We start from the raw sequence: 17,441 nt of genomic DNA, 5'->3' as shown, positions 1-17,441 counted from the left end.
GATCTGATTTTATGTTAACTAAATTGGAGGAGACAGAGAAAATATTATAGATGCAAGAGTGTAAAATAGAGGAGGAAACACAAGAACACACGGGGTTACGTGGTTCGATCTAACGACCTTCATTTACGGAGGAAACCCTTAAATGTGAAGTATAATTCGTGTGTACTTCACATTCTACAAGCCTATTCGTTATTGAGGTCTGTAGATGGATCTTTTCAATGTCCCAAGAGATTCATCAAAGATTAACTCATATTCCATGTCTTTTTCAACTCATATTATTTTAAAATGGCCTACAAAGTTGATGACTAAAGTGATTTATCTAACTATAATAAGAAAAAGGTAGAGTTTTGGTTTTATCCTGAAATTTTTTATTATTATTTAAAGGAATTAGACAGACTCTAGAAAAAATTCCATTATTCTACTCTCAAAGCATATGTTACATTTGGAAAAGGTGCTATAAGAAGGAATTTATTTCTTCAGTTTTGCTATCACAAGTAATCAACAAATGTTGAGTTACAGAAAAAGAGCATTAATATGTTTTATTTAATAGAAAAGCAAAATTTATAATATGTTGTAACTTGTAACAGAGAAGTGAGCCTTCTTTTCTCCTTGGCTTGTTCCTCCCCATCTCAAAGTAAGTACTCCTATAGGGAACCATACAACCGTCTTGGATGCCCCTATATTGAGAAGCAATGTGCTCACTAGTTCAATGTTTTATGATATGCAACCTGCAGCAGCAAAAAATAAGTAAATTGATGTGCATATAAACCTGCTACTTAAATTAAATCAGATTGGCATTGGCAATATAGGTTTTGGTTCGAAGAAATTTTTTCTGGAAATAGGTTAGTTCTGGGTCAAAGCTTTCAAATCTGCCTCTAGCTTGGATTGAACTTTGGATTAGTTATATGTGTCTTCTTTATTGTGTATACTTTATACATCATCAACATTTACATACAATTGAGTGATAGGTTTGGCAAATATTTTTTCAAATATAAGGTCTATACAGGGTAGAATTGATCTTGGTCATTTACAGGCTAGGTTTGGTAGCACAGATCTACACCATAGCATTCCTGAATAGCAATGTTGCAAATAGGCTTACTACACTCATTGCTTATGCAAGCTAGCATATCCAACAGATGAGCCCCTTGTTGTGGATTAGGATTATGGCTATTAGAAGTTTCTCCTAGATATGGGATAGTAATATTGAAAAGGCATATTGACAGAAGAATTTTCAGTGAAGTACATACAGATGTTGAAGTCTTAAGAAGTTCTCTTATTGCCATTGTTGCATAGCAAGAAGCTGGGAGGGTAAAGCTTAACTTAAGAGCCATCTGGGGTTCCTGAGATTCAACTCTTGGCAAGACATCTTCTTGCTCACCCTCCACCTCATTATCATCTGTTTCAGTCTTCATGTCATTTTCAAGAATCTCTGATTGTTTTGTGCAATCAAACAGATTGTTTTTGTCATTTCCATTGGCCAGATCCTCTTCTCTGGCCTTCTTCACAGGTTTAGACTTGGCAATTTTCTCTAAATCTGTCTCTACTAATGGAATATTACCATCGGTATATGAGAGTAATTCCCTGTGATAACAAAAAAGAAAGACATTTGGTGAACAATATTATCTAAACATAATTATATACAATTTTCCTTTTAGAAAGGAAAAGAACATACCATTCGAAGTCAAGTGGCTTTTGAAAAACCCGCCTATAACTTCCAGTTATACTGGTTAATGAGAATTCCCTAAGAAAATCACCCACGTGAGGAACTTATGATTACAATAACAAAACAAGTGAGAGAGAGAGAGAGAGATGATGGGAAGGAGGGTGATTCACTATGAATTCAAGGAAAGTTTTTGGTGACATACTTTACACTATGTACACTCTCCAACAAGCTGATTGCATCCTGATCAATAAAATCAGAAAAAGGATATATAAAGACCAAATGTATTGTATAATAATAAAGGAATTAAAAAAAGGTAAAAATGTGCTATAAAGTCAAGCCATGTTGCTTATTAATTTTTTTTTTTTTTTTTGGGGGGGGTGGGGGTGTGGGGGTGAATAAAAGGGGAGGGGGGAGACCAGCCACGACTACATTAACTGGCGTGACCATAGCAGCTCTTCTATCTGCTGAGGAACCAATGACTAAGGGGCCTAGACAGGGTGAAAGACCATGGTCACTCTCTTATAGGTGAGTTGAGGCATAGCCTAACCTCAGCCCCACCCAGAGCACCAACAGTTTCAGGTGGTGGGAGGCAAGTGTCAAGCATTCATATGCTATGTCATTTTATAACACTATGGGACATATTGTCATTACATAAATCTATGCACCAGAGCTCATTGGCAATATATGGCTTATTTTCAGAAAAAAGTTTTAATTCCAGCAGCAATTTTTTCAATGAGCCCAACATTACTATCTTATCAGATAAAGTCAGATCCGGCCAAACTATTCTCTTTTTTTTTTTTTTTAACTGAAAAGTTATACACACCAAATGGGTTTTGTACATATGACCTCATCCTCTGCTCACACTTGTGAGAGAAAGTGCCATTTGAGACAAAGCTCATTGGTGCCATATCCTGCCAAAATGATGAAAGATCAAATAGACCAGATAGATTAATTTCAAGCCCATCCTAGTTAGCCTTGAAGATACTCTTTTCAAGTTGGCTTGGCTGAGCTAGGCATTTATTAAATTGTACAACAGATAAACAAGTTAATTACTCTATCCTAGAGGTACCAGACCACACACATCAATTACTCAATGTGTTTTAGATTATACAATTTACTTATGTCAATACGACCAGGCTTGGCAGTATGTTTATCTACCAGAATACAGAATGCCCCCAACAGTGTTTCATTTCAGAGGCAAACTTAACTAATTCCCATAATATGCAAGTAATATATTCAACATAACAGCCCAGCTCCTCAAATATGATTATTCATGAGCCACGAAAATATAGTAAAATTGGAAACAATAAAAATATATTATACGGAAAACATCAGTAAGATATAGTTCACCTTCTTTGCCAAATCATGGAAGACATTGGCAATATCATTAGATGGATATATTACCCTTGAACTGCCAACAACCAACACAGTCAGATAAGAAAGAAATCTTTAAATGATCTGAATAGTGTCAAACAGATGAGAAAATGTAAGCCTTCCCTTACCCAGGCATTGGGAGGACAACATCATCAATTGTATAATTTCCAGTATGGATATCTTCTGCAGTTACAACCTGTCAGACATGTAGTAACAAAGCTCCCTTAAAATCCTCACCGTATCTAAACCAGATAAATACGTACAAGTGACTAAAGGCATATATGATGGCATAACTACCATAACAACATTCACATTTGGCTTCCACGAGTCAAGGTCATTCAGAACATAGATTGTTACCATATATAACACAGTAACAGGAATTTGGCATCCACATCCTACAGGTAGAATAGCAGAGGTAAACTTATTTATAGCTTACATTGATCTGGGTAACTTGAAGTTACAATGTCGTAGGATAATCTTAAGAATAAAAGCATAACCTCTTTTTTTCACACACAACTTTATGTTCTAGAAGAGTTTTTATTACATTCATCCTGCCCTTCTGAAGGGAAAATTATTGGCAAATGGAAGAAAGTTGCAAGATCAGGAGTGTATTGAAATGCCAGTGTGTGGCCCCCAATCCACAAATGCAATTCACTCTGATTGTGGTGAATTGCAGTAGCTTGAAATAAGGCTAAAAGGGAATCTGTTTCTACTATGGAATTTTCCAAATCTAACATATACTTTATACGCAACATATGTCACAAAAATTTTCAATCTCAAAAGCATTCCAATTGGATCTTATAAAATCAGATTATGATGGATCAAATTGGAAGACTTAACTAAGTCCACGGGCCTATTCATCATGTTCCCAATAGATCATGTCATTCCATCACAAAATAAAGAATCTAAAACCAACATATGATGGATGATAAAATAATCATACAATCAGTTTTTTTATAAGTAATATGTTAAATTACCGACTATCACAAAAGCTTAAGCTATTGGAAAATGGTAAATTTAATCACAAAATTCAAACAATTCCTCTCACATGTAGGCTCAAACTCTCTTCTATAAGTGATTCCCAACACGTGGGATTCTAAATGGGAAGGTAGAGTGGAGAAGACACAGATCGAATTCAGGTCTGCTTTGATACCATATTAAATTACCGATTGTCCCAAAAACTTAAGCTATTGAAAAATGATGCTAGACATTTGTATTAGAAGACGGGAAAGATATTAGATAGAAAACCCAAGAATTTGCTAAAGAGGGGCCTATACATAGATGTTGACAAGACAGGGAATGAAATGGTATTTGTATTGAAAAATTTGCTAAAAAGGTACTTGGAAGATCTAAAGCATGTAGGGTATCAACTAAGGAGAATTGGTGGTGGAATGAGGGGGTTCAGGAAAAAATTAGATTAGAGAGAGAGAGAGAGAGAGAGAGAGGGAGGGAGGGAGAGAAGCCTAACTAGATGTGCTATAGAGACAATGTCACTTACGAAAATTGTAAAAAGGTGAAGAGGGAAGCAAAAAAAGACAATCTGAGACGCTAGAGTTAAGGCTTATGATAAGTTAAGTTTGGGTAGGATGGAGAAAAGAAAGAAGATAGGATAAGTGGAATTATGAACATGGACAACAAAATCGCACTAGTCAATGTGAGACAGACACCAAGTACATATTTAGATTTCTTCTAACAAAATCTCACTTGTCAATGTGGGATTAATTAAGGATGTGGTTTTGATAGAAATTTAACTTCATATAATTCACATCTTAGATGTGACTACATTAAAAATAAACAAATAAATAAATAAATCTCAACCAGAGGAGAAGCCTTTAGAATTTTTTTTTTTTTTTTTTTGGGTGAGGAAGCCTTTAGAAAGAACTTAGGTGATCAGATCTCTTCAACATAATATTTTGCAGGACCATGTAAAGCATGCAAATTTTGTATAACAATGTACCTTAATATCTCTAGTGTCTAAATAATAATTTGGATTGTTCAAGTTAAGAAGGCCCATGTAGGATGATGGAAGACACAGGATTACACCAACCTGAAAGAGAGGAAATGGTGCTCTTGGCACACCCTACCAGGTAGGTTGGGTTTTAGCAGAAATCCAGGGCCATGTAAAACGAACAATGCATATTTTGTATAAGAATGTACGTTAATATCTCTAGCATCTAAAAATAATTCGGGATTGTTCAAGTAAAGAAGGCTCATGTAGGATGATAGAAGAAAAAAGATTACACCAACTTGAAAGAGAGGAAATGGTGCTCTTGGCACACCATACCAGATAGGTTGGGTTTTAGCAGCGATTATAATAATGTACAAGTATAAATAATAATAATAATAATAATAAATTATTCAAGGACTATGACACCAAACCTTCACAAGATTATTTCTTTCTTCAGGAAGATCCGTTCCAGAGATTTCATCTAGATGATTAGAATCATCTGCATCATTATTGCTGTCATCTTCACATTCAAGCATCCCTCCTGACACATTTTCAGTATTATCTCCTTTACAATATACCAAGTCTCCCAACACAACTTGGTCAGTACCTGCAACATGTTTGAATAATGTTAAATTGAATAGTGCTAATAAATAAATGTGCAGTCAAAATTTTGAAATACTTCCATAATAAAGATGATGATCTGAAAACCTAACATTACATAATTGATGCAGTAGATGCATAGAAAGACCCATAAAATTTCTCCGCAGAAAATACAAGCGACAGCATACCATATTTTTGCACTCTCAGACTAGCTGCATGGTTCCACAAATAGCTTTGGTAACTATGTATATACCTGAAAAATAGGGCAGCAAAACATTGTAAAAGTTGAAAGCCAAAATTAATTTGAAGCTTAATGATTCTCTCACCTCTCTCTTCATTTGCACACGTGTGTGTGTGTGCGCGTGAGAGTGAGAGAGAGAACAGAATAAAAATTTGAATCAAGGATTCTCTCAGTGTCGTTCAGTGATTCAGTCACCACGTAGAAGAGATTAATGCCGCAAAGGCTGCATTGAGTTATCTCAGAATAACTGCATCTTTCCGGATAAGTTTATTTTTTTCAGATATATTTAAACACTGGTTTCATACATTAGAGAGCAACAGTTTTATTCTATAATAGTACAGATTTCCTAGCAAATTCAATCACATAATACAACAATAAAAAATTTTCCTTCCCTGATAAACGTTTAATAATTTTGTTCACAAGAGAATGAATAGATGCCAGAACGTCTCCTCGACAACTTTTTATTCAAGTGAAAACGTTTGTCACTAACTACAAAGGGTTGGGTTCAAGTCACACTTAGTGCAATGTTATACCACTCAAAATGTTTTTATTGGATGCTAATTTTGACAAATCCACTGTTAGATTATATTTCTTCGTATACCCTCCATGCTTGGATAATTTCAAGATAATCAGAAATCACAAACTATGTCATCTATCAAATATTTAAATTTCAAGTTTTTTGTATTTTAGAGTTATGCATAAAAGTTGGGTCTTTAGATTGAATAGAAAATAGCATCCGATAGGTATGAAATTCAACATGTGTATTAAAATTATAAAGAACATGTAGTCTAATCGTGGGATTTGAAAAATTGTAACACAATAAAAAGTTATTAGGCAGTTTAACATTACTTAGAGTTGCACCAAGTGTAACTTAATCCTAACCCAACTACAAAATATTTATTTTTCAAATAAATAGAAGCAAATATTCCATTCCAGTACAAATTTGATAAATGGCATCAACTTGAAGTCCACCTTCATTCTTTTGGCAACTAAAATATACAAAATCAATGATCATTTTTTCACCAGTAAGAGAACATTAATGCCAGTACTATCGTACTGGTGACCTTCATGCAACTTTTGATTTTGTAAATGACACAAAAGCATGAATAAGATTAGATGCAATAATAAAATATCTGCCCTTTGATCCACAGATAACAAGTTTGTTAAAATTTCAAAAGAAAAAAATTTCCCCCAAAAAAGATTTCTTCTGTTTTAATGAGATTACATGAGATGTTAGCCAATAAAAGAAACCATGTCGAATGCTTTAAGAAAGAAATTTTTCATTGATCAATGTCCAGAGATTATAAACGTGGACATATGCACCTTCTCATGGGTATACAAGATGTAATTCAGATTAATAATGATGATGTAACAAGATGCTTTTAAAAATATATACATAAGCAGTCAACTTAGACCATCAAGACATCTACTGGAATAACCACTTACATCATTCTCAACGTCCGAGGTACAGCCTTCAGAGCCTGCAAGTAGTTCCCCGGACATTTCTTCAAGCACTGCAGCTGTATGAGATTAAAATGATGAAAATGGAACTTTTGTCAGCACTTTTTTTATAAAAATAAAAATAAAAATAAAAATAAATAAATAAAATAAAATAAAAAAACAGAACTATTAAGCAGGATATATGAAAGTCAATATAGATGGGGGAAACAACCAATAGGCATTGCAGTGAACTCCAGAGGTAGGGAAGGAGACAATAATTTAACACATTAAAAAAATTTAAAAAGTAGTACTTTCATCAGGACCTCCAAAGAAGCACTCTCTCTTCAGAACCATCATGCAGAAAAATGAACATCATGACAGATATTGGAAAATGGCCAACAGGCACAGGCATTATAGTGAAAGAAGCAACTACAGAGAAAAAGGATAAGTCACCACAAACGACAATTTATATGATAAGAAACTTGTTTACAAAAACAATTACAGAAACATTAAACACAGTACGAGCCAAGAAGAAAGGTATACAAGAGCAACCAAAGTTAGAATCTTACTATAGCCCTTTCAGCAACTAAGTGTCGAGGTAACTGCTTCAAGGTCCCTTCAATATCATTACTTTCCTTGTAATATTCGCGTGCCTTTGCTATGACAGTTCTTTGTAAAGGTTTAAATTAAGAAAAACAGCACAAATTATTTTATACTGAATAGAAAGTGTGAAAAACCACTTGAGTTTAAAATTGTGAAGTAAATAATAATTTCTCCTCATAAAATAAACAAACAGTACAAGGATATCCCCTTCTCTTGGATCAAGAATCATGCTTACAGCAGCCTTCCACTCTCCTCGGAATAATGCAGCCCCAATAAGATGTGTCGGCACAGAACCGCTTCCAAAACGCTGAGTTCATTTGCATACAGTTCAATAATAGTAACCATTAAACAATTCTGACAATCTGACCCATATACCATAAGAGTGAGCATTTTGTTCACTTAGGTAATCCAAGTCATGCAGTTTACTCTAAAGTGATTCAGCACTGACTGACACCAGCAAGAAACATAGAAGGGGTCAATGCCATAAGTTTCAGACTTCTGTGTATCAATAAAAATAAAATAAAGTGATCTTGTCAACACAAACAGGTCTAATGAGATCAACTACAGAATTCCAACATTATTTAATCATTAATTTGCTTCTCTTCAACTTGGCTTCGAAACTTCTTAAAAGGAGTTAGGTCCATGCCAAAAATATGCTGGAGATGTTACATACTATTGAGAGATCATTTGGCATGTACCTAACACCCTAGATAAGTCCACATTAAAAGTTAATTATTTGATTTTGAATTTTTGACAAAATCTATGTTTGGATGAAATTGGTATTGTTTCACATTTAAAGGAGCAATCTACCGTACAAGTATAAGGTGCTTAATAAGAGATATTTAGGCTGCATTAGCTGGATGACAATGACCAACCATGCAAAATATCCTAGGCCAGAAAATGACATTCTGGGCTTTTGCAAGTGGACTTTAGAGAACTTTGTTATCTATCAAACATAATGGGATTTTATAATAGGTTTAATAACTGACATTTAATTCAAAATCAGTTGGCAGTAATCAAACCAAATTTGTAAAGCATAAGAATATATCCTTGCATTCATCACAACAAAATTCCAAAAAGAAAAGGCGTGTCCACAAACATAAAAAGCAAGTGATGATTAACAGATTAAGCATGTACTTGTAAACCAAAGTAGTTGATAAACCCAAGCCTTCCCAATGCATCTGCAGATGCTTTGACAGTATCATCAGAATCTGCAACAACTCCTCTGAGAGGAAACAATGAGCGGGGTGAGTGGATAACATTAAGAGTGAAAGTAAGCACACGGATGTTTTAAGAAAGAAATATGAAATATTTATTACTGAAAATAAAACTGGTTTAGTAAACAAGGCAAACACCCTAACCGCAATGTGATTGTAAACCGGTTTCCCATGAGCTGGCCAAGAAGAAGTCCTTCCTTAACATAGCTGGACAAAAATGCAGCTATAAGACACGTATGCATCACGCAACAAAAAGGTCAATAAAACAAAGAAATAAGAACTCATTGACCTTACCAAAAGTCACCCACTTTGATACCAATCAACCTTTCATTAAGAGCAGCTAATCTACTTGCATGCTGCTTGAAAGCTGTTACCTGGAAACACAAAAAAGAGACTACGCTAGGACATCCTTCTCCAAATGAAGTATTAATTTAACTACTTAATGACTTCTTTCAGCCACCACTAAATGGGTCATGACCTTGTTCTGTTCACCAAAGTGGGAACCTGAGAGTGGTAGCTTGAATACTTAATCAAATAAATAATAATAATATATGTAGAAGCTATTACTATTATTATGAAAAAGAAAAATTCCCATGCACTTGAAATGCAGATAAATCAGAAGCATAATCTTAGGAAAAAGATAAGGAAAAGCGACTATTCCCATCATAATGATAGATTCCCACTCAATTGAAATTTAAAATAAATCCCAAGTGTAATTCTTTGATACCTTGTTATGACAATGAAGAGAAGCTTCAGACTTTTCTCTAGTGTGTTCATTGGAAAATTCAATTTGCCAACCTATTTAATCTGTATATCTGATTAATCCGCAAATTTGACCAAGTCAACTTGTAAACCTTGACACAGATAAGCATCAATTAAAATACTTTTATTTTTCACAGTATAAACTAGGACTTCTAACACTATGTACCTAAAAATTGAAATTGGTAGTTAAAGTTTCTTCATGCTTTCCAAGACCAGGACTTAGAATCGCTAAATTCCCTGATGGTCAATTATATTCTAATCTCCCAACAGGGCAACAGGAGGATAGGTTGATTTGGAAGGTTAAGTGCATGTATATGCATATACATCTATAGATAAATACAAGTGCATATTTATTGTTAAAGACAACTAAGCGCACATAAGAATTTTAACAGAACTCCAAAGGAGCCGTTAAATGCAAATCTTGTAGATAAAGTAATAAACCATCAGCATTCAAAGGCGCAAGAAGGTGGAATGGGAAGAATGAATTACCCTTTGAGTCGTGACTGCGCGCTTATCCTTCGTACCCGCAAACCCAAAAGACCTCGGCTGTCAAAGAAAAATACCAATAAACTTAGGAGCAAGTTATTTAACAAACATTTATAACAAATTTTACAAATATGACCCATCTTAATTGTTAACTGGTTCTGAAAATTAGAAAAATTCAATTTATCATTCCATCACAAGCATTTGTGAATGTGTGAGTGCATGTGTGCACACATAATCAAAGGTAAAAACAAGTCAGCAAAATACCCAATTAGTAACCATCGGACCCCACAATTGTGGACAAAAACACAGAGACACAGCCAGACAGGGCATCAAATACTTCTAATCAGCAAAATTAAAGACACAAGTACCCAGTTTTATCTTGCATGTGTGCATGTTTAAGAAATCATTAAACCAACATCTATGTTTAACGATGTATAAGTGTGTATGCAAGCAACAAGCGCAGTGATAAAAATTTTAGACACTCACCCAGTGGTTTTTGAGTCCACAACTCACCCTTCTATCCACACTTTGTGAGAACAAAATGCCATTTGAGCTGGGGCTCATTGGCAAAGATCAGTGATAAAAAAAAAATAAAACAGATAGTGGTTTGCATCATCAAAATGCATCTAATAAAATTATTCTTTATTTAAAGATTTAAAAATTACTATTATTATTTAAAAAATAAAAAAAAATAAAAAATAAAAAAAGAAGAAGAAGAAGTACATACTCATTTATAAACACAAGGCTAGAAAATTCAACAAGTGACCACTGACCAGGATAGTTTCAAATAGAGGTTTCATGCCATAACCTACCCTAATACCTATTCGTATTTGGGAGGAATGTCCCGCAAATCATAAGAGAAAGCAGACAAAAAGATGGGGAGAGAGGCAGAAGAAGCAGCTTTGAATTAACTTCCTTCCATTATCATGATAGTGAACACCACAAAGCTAAGCAATTTCCAATACAAAAAAAAATGACATACCTGGATGCCAAGCATCTTTCCTATCACTCCTAAGGCCTCCTGTGTGTCCTTGTTCTCCTTGTAAAGATGAAACCTGAGTATTTGCATTGACAGAATGTTTTAGTTATATTTTCAAATGCCATCTAAAACATGTCATGACATGAATAAGCAGTGGAGGTCAAGAAGACAAAGAGTGCAAGATTTTTTATTATTATTGGTAAGTTACACAAGCATCAAGTGGGTCTTGAAGCCAAAACCTCATCCTCAACCTTGGTGCCATTTGAGATAGAGTTCATTGGCAGAAAGTAGAAATCTTTATAGAGTAAGGAAGAAATGCTGACCTTCCTAACCAAAAATTTATTTTCATTACATATAATACAGCTGTATATTTCATCAATTCAATGATTTTGCTGTGCCAAATCAAAATTAGTTTCTAAACCATGCAGGTTTTTTATTCAAGAGTAAGATTTTAAATCTTAAAGAAACATATAAGTGGCATAAATATGATTATGAAGAAACCAAGAAAAAGAAGGAGCTTTGGCTATATTACCTAAGGAACTTCCCATTGTTCTCTGACCAATTTTCTGAACCTCTGCTATCAAAGGGCTTATCACCTCTTTCTTTCCGTTTTTTGGAGTGTCTGCCTTTATTTCTTTGACCTCCAGTATTTAACCTCACACGAATGCATTTTGATGAGGCATCTGGTCCATCAACCACGTCAGTGACAAGGAATTTGAAGTTCTGCTTAAAAAAATTGTGCATTGCCTGAAAGACGCAAAAAGTACGTGATAAATGATATGCTAACACAGAACTAGGAGAGAAACTTGGAATCTATGCTTACTAGGTGTAGCTTGAAATGGAACCAAACCAACACCAGGTTTGGCAATCAGTTTTGGAAATTGCTTTGAAAATAAAGTGGCAGGATAACAAAGCAAAGCAAAGCAATTAATTGAGATCCAGTCTGTTAAGTTTGTCCTCAGTCTCCTAGTTCTGAAGCATATAAACACATTCTTTTCTTCAACTTGATATTAGCCTACATTCAAGTAGACCACCAAGCCCTCGACCCAAAAACAAACCAATGGTAAGGCTGGTTCAGCCTTAGGTAGCTCTATAGTAAACTGCAAACCTAGCAAAATTCATGTGCCAACCTCATGCCTCACGAAAACTAAACATTTTCTCAGTCTTGACAGCACCACAGGCAACCCAATGTGGACCAGAAGGGTAGATATATAAATGAATAGATTGAAATCAAACTCCAAAACTAACCGTTCGATGAGATTTGTCAGAATCTGGTGAAAGAACAATTGGTGAAATGCCGTCTTCAACACCAGAATTAATTTGATTAATAAAATCTTCTAAATGCTTGGCATCCGAGTCACCAGCTAGAGATCTAAATGATTCAATTTCAGAAGCATAACTTTTAGTATTAGCTGTATCTTCTGTCATCGTCACAGTTTCCTCACCAATCTGAATAGATCAAAAGATCACTCTATAATCATTATAAATATATTCAAATTTATAAAACAAAAAGAAACCCATAAATCCTAATTACCTCCTCCTGAGGGGCATCCAAGGAAGTTAGATGAGCTACATTTCCTTCTTTATCTACTTCATTCACAATAAAATCGGAATACCTAGATCAAAATTCCAAGAGAAATATATAAATAAAGAAATACATCAATATAACCACAAGACAACACCGACTAATTGCCCTATACATACATATATATATATATATATATGTGTGTGTGTGTGTGTGTCTAAAATTTCCCTATAAATGAAGTATAGAATCAAATAAAATTGCTGATGAAACAATGGCAACACATAGAGGATAGCATAAGAAATAAAGAAAACGACTATTAAAATCACAAAAATTATACAGAAATTTAAGTGTGTGTGTGTAAGAATTCTTTCAGAACTAACAAAAGATTTCAAGAAATTTTAGCATACACACACAGAGAGAACTAACAACTAAAAACTGAAAATTTTCACATACACAAATTGAAATTGTGAAAATCACAAGAATTGATACAAATTATTTCAACAGCAGCAAAAAAATGGAAAGAAATTTTTTACACGCATGCATTCATAAAATTGAATCAATACTAACATAACATTTGCAATAAATTTTTCACACATACACATTATTATAACAACTAGGAAATTAGCAACTAAATATGAAGTTGCAAAACAAAAAGTACTTAAAAAGAATTTTGAAAAGAACCCATTAACAAGAATTGGATTTTGGTTACAAAGAATAAAGAAAGAATCCAAATTTAAATGATATTTGAAAATGTCTCTGTTTTTTTTTTGTGAAGAATAAGACCTTTGTTTGAGAATGCCACGAAAGCCAGGGAGGTTAGAGATGAAGCAGAAGATTCCAACGTTGGACTCGTCAACCTTGGTTGCCATTTGGGTTATGGAGGATTTTGTGGTTGTGATGGGGTAGTAGTTACTGTTGAAGTTAGAGTTGCAGAGGAAGTAGGGTTTTAGTTTTGGTTTCAGAGCAGAGAATGAATTTAGTAAGTACATTTGATTTTCTTTTGTTTTTGTTTTGTGTCACTGCCGCTTTTGATTTTGGGCGTGTTTTGCTTTTTCTAACGTTTCCCTTCTAAACGCAGCGTTTTGTTTTGTGCCACTACCGATTGTTCTTCTTCTTCTTCTTCTTCTTCTTCTTCTTCTTTTCGGTTTTTTTAAGACTAAAATTACTCTTTTTACTTCCTTCTTAAAAAAAATTATTTTTTCTCCCTTCAAGTATTTTTACATGGATTAACTGATACCTTTACCGTATTTGTTTAATAGACTATTTTAGAAAAAATTTAATAAAAAATTTTAAAAAAATTCAAAAAAATCAATTGCTTTTTACTTTTTTTTATCAAAAAACTTGAAAATTATTTTTTAAACCAACGGCCTTAGAGTATAAGAGATATTTAAAATACTAAAATAGAAAATATATATATAAATGTCTATTATTTGCACAAAAAATAAATAATAAAAAAAAAGTTTAAGATTTCTCATATTGTTTACCAAGTTTGATTATGTTTTCAAAACAATTCTTATATCCATCTTCGTGATTGGTTTTATTGTTCTTTATTGATCCACATATACCGTTTAAGATGCGATTAAAAAATTATTTTAAGCAAATACATTTGCTTATTCGCTCATTGTTTATGCTCATTTGGGAAGCCCAGTAGAAAAGAAGAAGCTCAGCAACATAGGCAGAGAAAAGCTAGTAAGTTGATAGAAAAACCATTAAGCCCAAGCGGTAAGAATAATGGATCACATATCCATAAAATAAACAAATGGGCCTTAAGGAAGCAAATGGGCCTAAAGGAGCCCAAAGAGAGAGAAATAGCAAATCTATGGTCAGTGTGATGTAGAAAAGTGAGAATGGGTCACAGCAAGCCCGAAGTAATGCAAGCAGAGAAAATAAGGGGATTGATAGCAAGCCCATGAGCCCCAAGGATAGAGGGTAAGGTAATTGGGTCAAGGAAGCCCAAAGGAGTTAGTAAAAGCCGATGGGAATGCAGTGTTAGAAAAATTGGCCAAAGAAAGCAAATGGGTCAAGGATGCCCAAGAGGAAACGAATGGGACATAGGAGCCCACAAGTAATAAAAAACCCAATGACCATACTGAGTCATTGAGAAAAGAACAAACAACAGGCTCAAAGAAGCCTAACAGATGTGGATAAAATGACATCACAGTAGGAATGGCAGAATAGTGTAGCAGGAAATGGTAGCAAGATTGCAGAAGAGTGAACAGAAGAAGGAAAAGCCCACAATCAAACAAAGCCCAGCCTGTAAGGGGAGTAAGCCATAAAGAATGAGGAATCAGAGAGTAGCTCACGCCATAAGAAGTCAAGGATGAGCGGCAGAATGTGCAGAGGAGCCTTCAGACCACGGCAAATGCAGCAAGCAAGTTTTGGACACATGCAGAAGTTGAGCACGCACAAGGTCCAGACTTCACTAGCCTGTACCCAACCAATACAGGAGGTGGTGGGTCATGGGTCAAAGGTAAGAGGGTATGGTCTGGTGGTGGGGAGAGGGGAAAACCTATTCTGAGGTTCTTGCTCGGGCTCTTTTGGGAGAAATGTCCTGTTAGGATGACGTGCCACCCAAAAGAAGTAAGGATGAGTTGAAACCACTAGATGCATGCCATGAGAGATGGAGAGAGAGAGCACCCACACCGTAGTATGTAAGAGTGCCATGACAAACAAATAGACAAAATAGTCTTCTTTGTTTGGTGATGAGGAGTGGCACAACCAACACGGGTAAGTGGTGCTAGCTGAGCGGCTGACAAACTAGTAGTGGTTGGCAAGGACACCCAGACCAGACAAAGGTAGTTAAGGGCTAAAATAGTAAAAACCAGTTACGATAGGCACTATATAAAGGACCTTTGCCGTGCACAGCAGGAGGAAGGGTAATAATAACCTCCAGGAGAAAAATCACAACATGAAAACAAATACTGAGAAAAGAAGAGAAAAAGAAAGAGAAAAGGAAAATTAGAAATAAGGAAAGAAAATTGAAAGATAGAATGGCAGGCATACACCAATAGGTTAGAATAACAGGTATACACCAATAGGTCGATCCCCTCTCTTCCTCTGAAAGTCCTACTCTCTACCAAAAGCAAAGGATTCTTTTAGGCATAAGCCATTCAGGTCCGCTTCCCTCAAAGTGATTAATTTTCACAACATGATCTTTCTTGGGAGATTATTCGCATTGAGGAAAACGGTTTCCCTCATTGGTCTTGGTCCTGTGACATAACTTGGCATAACAAATTGATCTTTCTTTTTCTTTCTTTTGCTAACTCATGCCTTGCCTATCTATTTCCATCATTTTCTTTACAAGGCTTTTCTTATCATTATGATTATCATTTTAGTTGGGGATTATTTATTCACTTTGTCTAAGGGCAAAAGTACTTTCTTTTATTATTATTATCATGTCTGCTTGCCATGACTCATCCGAAGTAGCTCCACTTGCCATGGGCATACGAACGCAATTCTTGGCAAACGAGGCATAGTTTGCGCACAAGCCGGACCAAAGTGAGTTGTAGTTGGACCAGTCTCAACTCCATTACTCAGAACACTTGGACCTAGTACCATAGGAGGCAGCCCAACCCAACATTGCAAAAAAGGCCCACCACTCTCGTCTCACCGTTAAACAAATAACTCAAAATCTAAAATTTTTTGGGATTCAAACAAGATTTTTTTGTTGAAAAAAAAAATACTTTAAAAATACTATAATTTAAACATAAAGTTTTGTTTTGTACAAGTATATATAAGTTTTAAAAATCATATTTTCAAAACATAATTTAATGCTTAACAAATATATAAATTAATGATCTTAAGATTGTGTTTAATTGAGTAGAAATACGAGAGAATAAAAAAAAAATGGAAGATGATCAGATTGTTTTCTTGTTTTGCAAAATAGAAAAGTGAAAAAGAATAAAAATCAAAAGAGAGAATAAAAAAAAAAGAGATCATGGATGATTATTTTTCTATTAAACCACTATTTTTATTTTGTTATATGCTCAAAATATTAGGAGGAAAATATGTCTTAATCAAATGATTTGACAATTATATGATCACTTTTATCTCCTTCTCTATACTTTTTTTTATATAATTATTTTTATTATCCTACTTATGGAATAAAACTTAAAGCACGATTACTACTCAAAAGTGAAAATTCATATAAGATGAAACTTAAGGAGTTCAATCAAAACTATCTTCTCACTCTACTTACTTGGTAAGTGAAATGGAAGAATTTTATACACCCTCGAAGAATAGTAAATAAGTGTTCAAAAAGGTTTGAACATCCTCATTTATGAAGGGAAAAAAACTATCACCAATGCCCATGGTTTTAAAAACCAAATCAGACTAGCCGATTCAACCAATAACTGATCTCTTAACTAGTCTTATAAAAACCATGAAAATCCAGTTGACACTTCAATATGTATTCATGAAAAATAGATGCTTTACATAGTTTTATGATTTACACTCTTATTTTATCATCCAATTGGATAAATATGAATTAGAAAACTTTTAAATTGAGGAGTCTTGAGACGTTTTTATCTTTTGAACCTTTTTTTTTTTTGGTAAACAAAACAGTACTCAGCATAAATAATAAATAATAAATAAAGAGACTTCT

General features: G+C 34.3%; 1 protein-coding gene across 2 annotated transcripts; it reads right to left on the bottom strand.

The window, feature by feature from the left end:
• Positions 1–441: 441 nt before the first annotated feature.
• Positions 442–13,863, bottom strand: LOC115980035 (multisubstrate pseudouridine synthase 7). Of its 2 annotated transcripts, XM_031102230.1 has the most exons (20): positions 13,622–13,863; positions 12,848–12,929; positions 12,562–12,762; positions 11,846–12,060; positions 11,317–11,389; positions 10,338–10,394; positions 9,381–9,460; positions 9,231–9,293; positions 9,007–9,094; positions 8,074–8,176; positions 7,836–7,939; positions 7,273–7,346; positions 5,774–5,838; positions 5,417–5,592; positions 3,166–3,233; positions 3,014–3,074; positions 1,866–1,903; positions 1,673–1,741; positions 1,248–1,581; positions 442–728 (listed from the first exon to the last, which is right to left on the bottom strand). In XM_031102230.1, the coding sequence occupies exons 1-20, from the start codon at positions 13,825–13,827 to the stop codon at positions 702–704; spliced, it is 2,184 nt and encodes a 727-aa protein (XP_030958090.1). In that variant the 5' UTR covers positions 13,828–13,863; the 3' UTR covers positions 442–701. The 2 variants fall into 2 exon arrangements, with proteins under 2 accessions (XP_030958090.1, XP_030958091.1); XM_031102231.1 differs by lacking the exon at positions 10,338–10,394.
• Positions 13,864–17,441: the final 3,578 nt, after the last annotated feature.

This window comes from Quercus lobata, chromosome 3, assembly GCF_001633185.2.
Source record: "Quercus lobata isolate SW786 chromosome 3, ValleyOak3.0 Primary Assembly, whole genome shotgun sequence".
NCBI lineage: Eukaryota > Viridiplantae > Streptophyta > Magnoliopsida > Fagales > Fagaceae > Quercus > Quercus lobata.
Note: the sequence above shows the minus strand (reverse complement) of the source record. Positions and strands in the feature narration are given on the sequence as shown.

Excerpts from the sequence above, each read along its gene's own strand:
- LOC115980035 (XM_031102230.1), bottom strand. The coding sequence starts at position 13,827 with ATGTACTTACTAAATTCATTCTCTGCTCTGAAACCAAAACTAAAACCC. Across the intron at positions 9,461-10,337 it reads GCGCAGTCACGACTCAAAGG|GTAACAGCTTTCAAGCAGCA; the intron begins GTAATTCATTCT and ends TTGTGTTTCCAG. Across the intron at positions 9,294-9,380 it reads ATCAAAGTGGGTGACTTTTG|CTATGTTAAGGAAGGACTTC; the intron begins GTAAGGTCAATG and ends ATTTTTGTCCAG.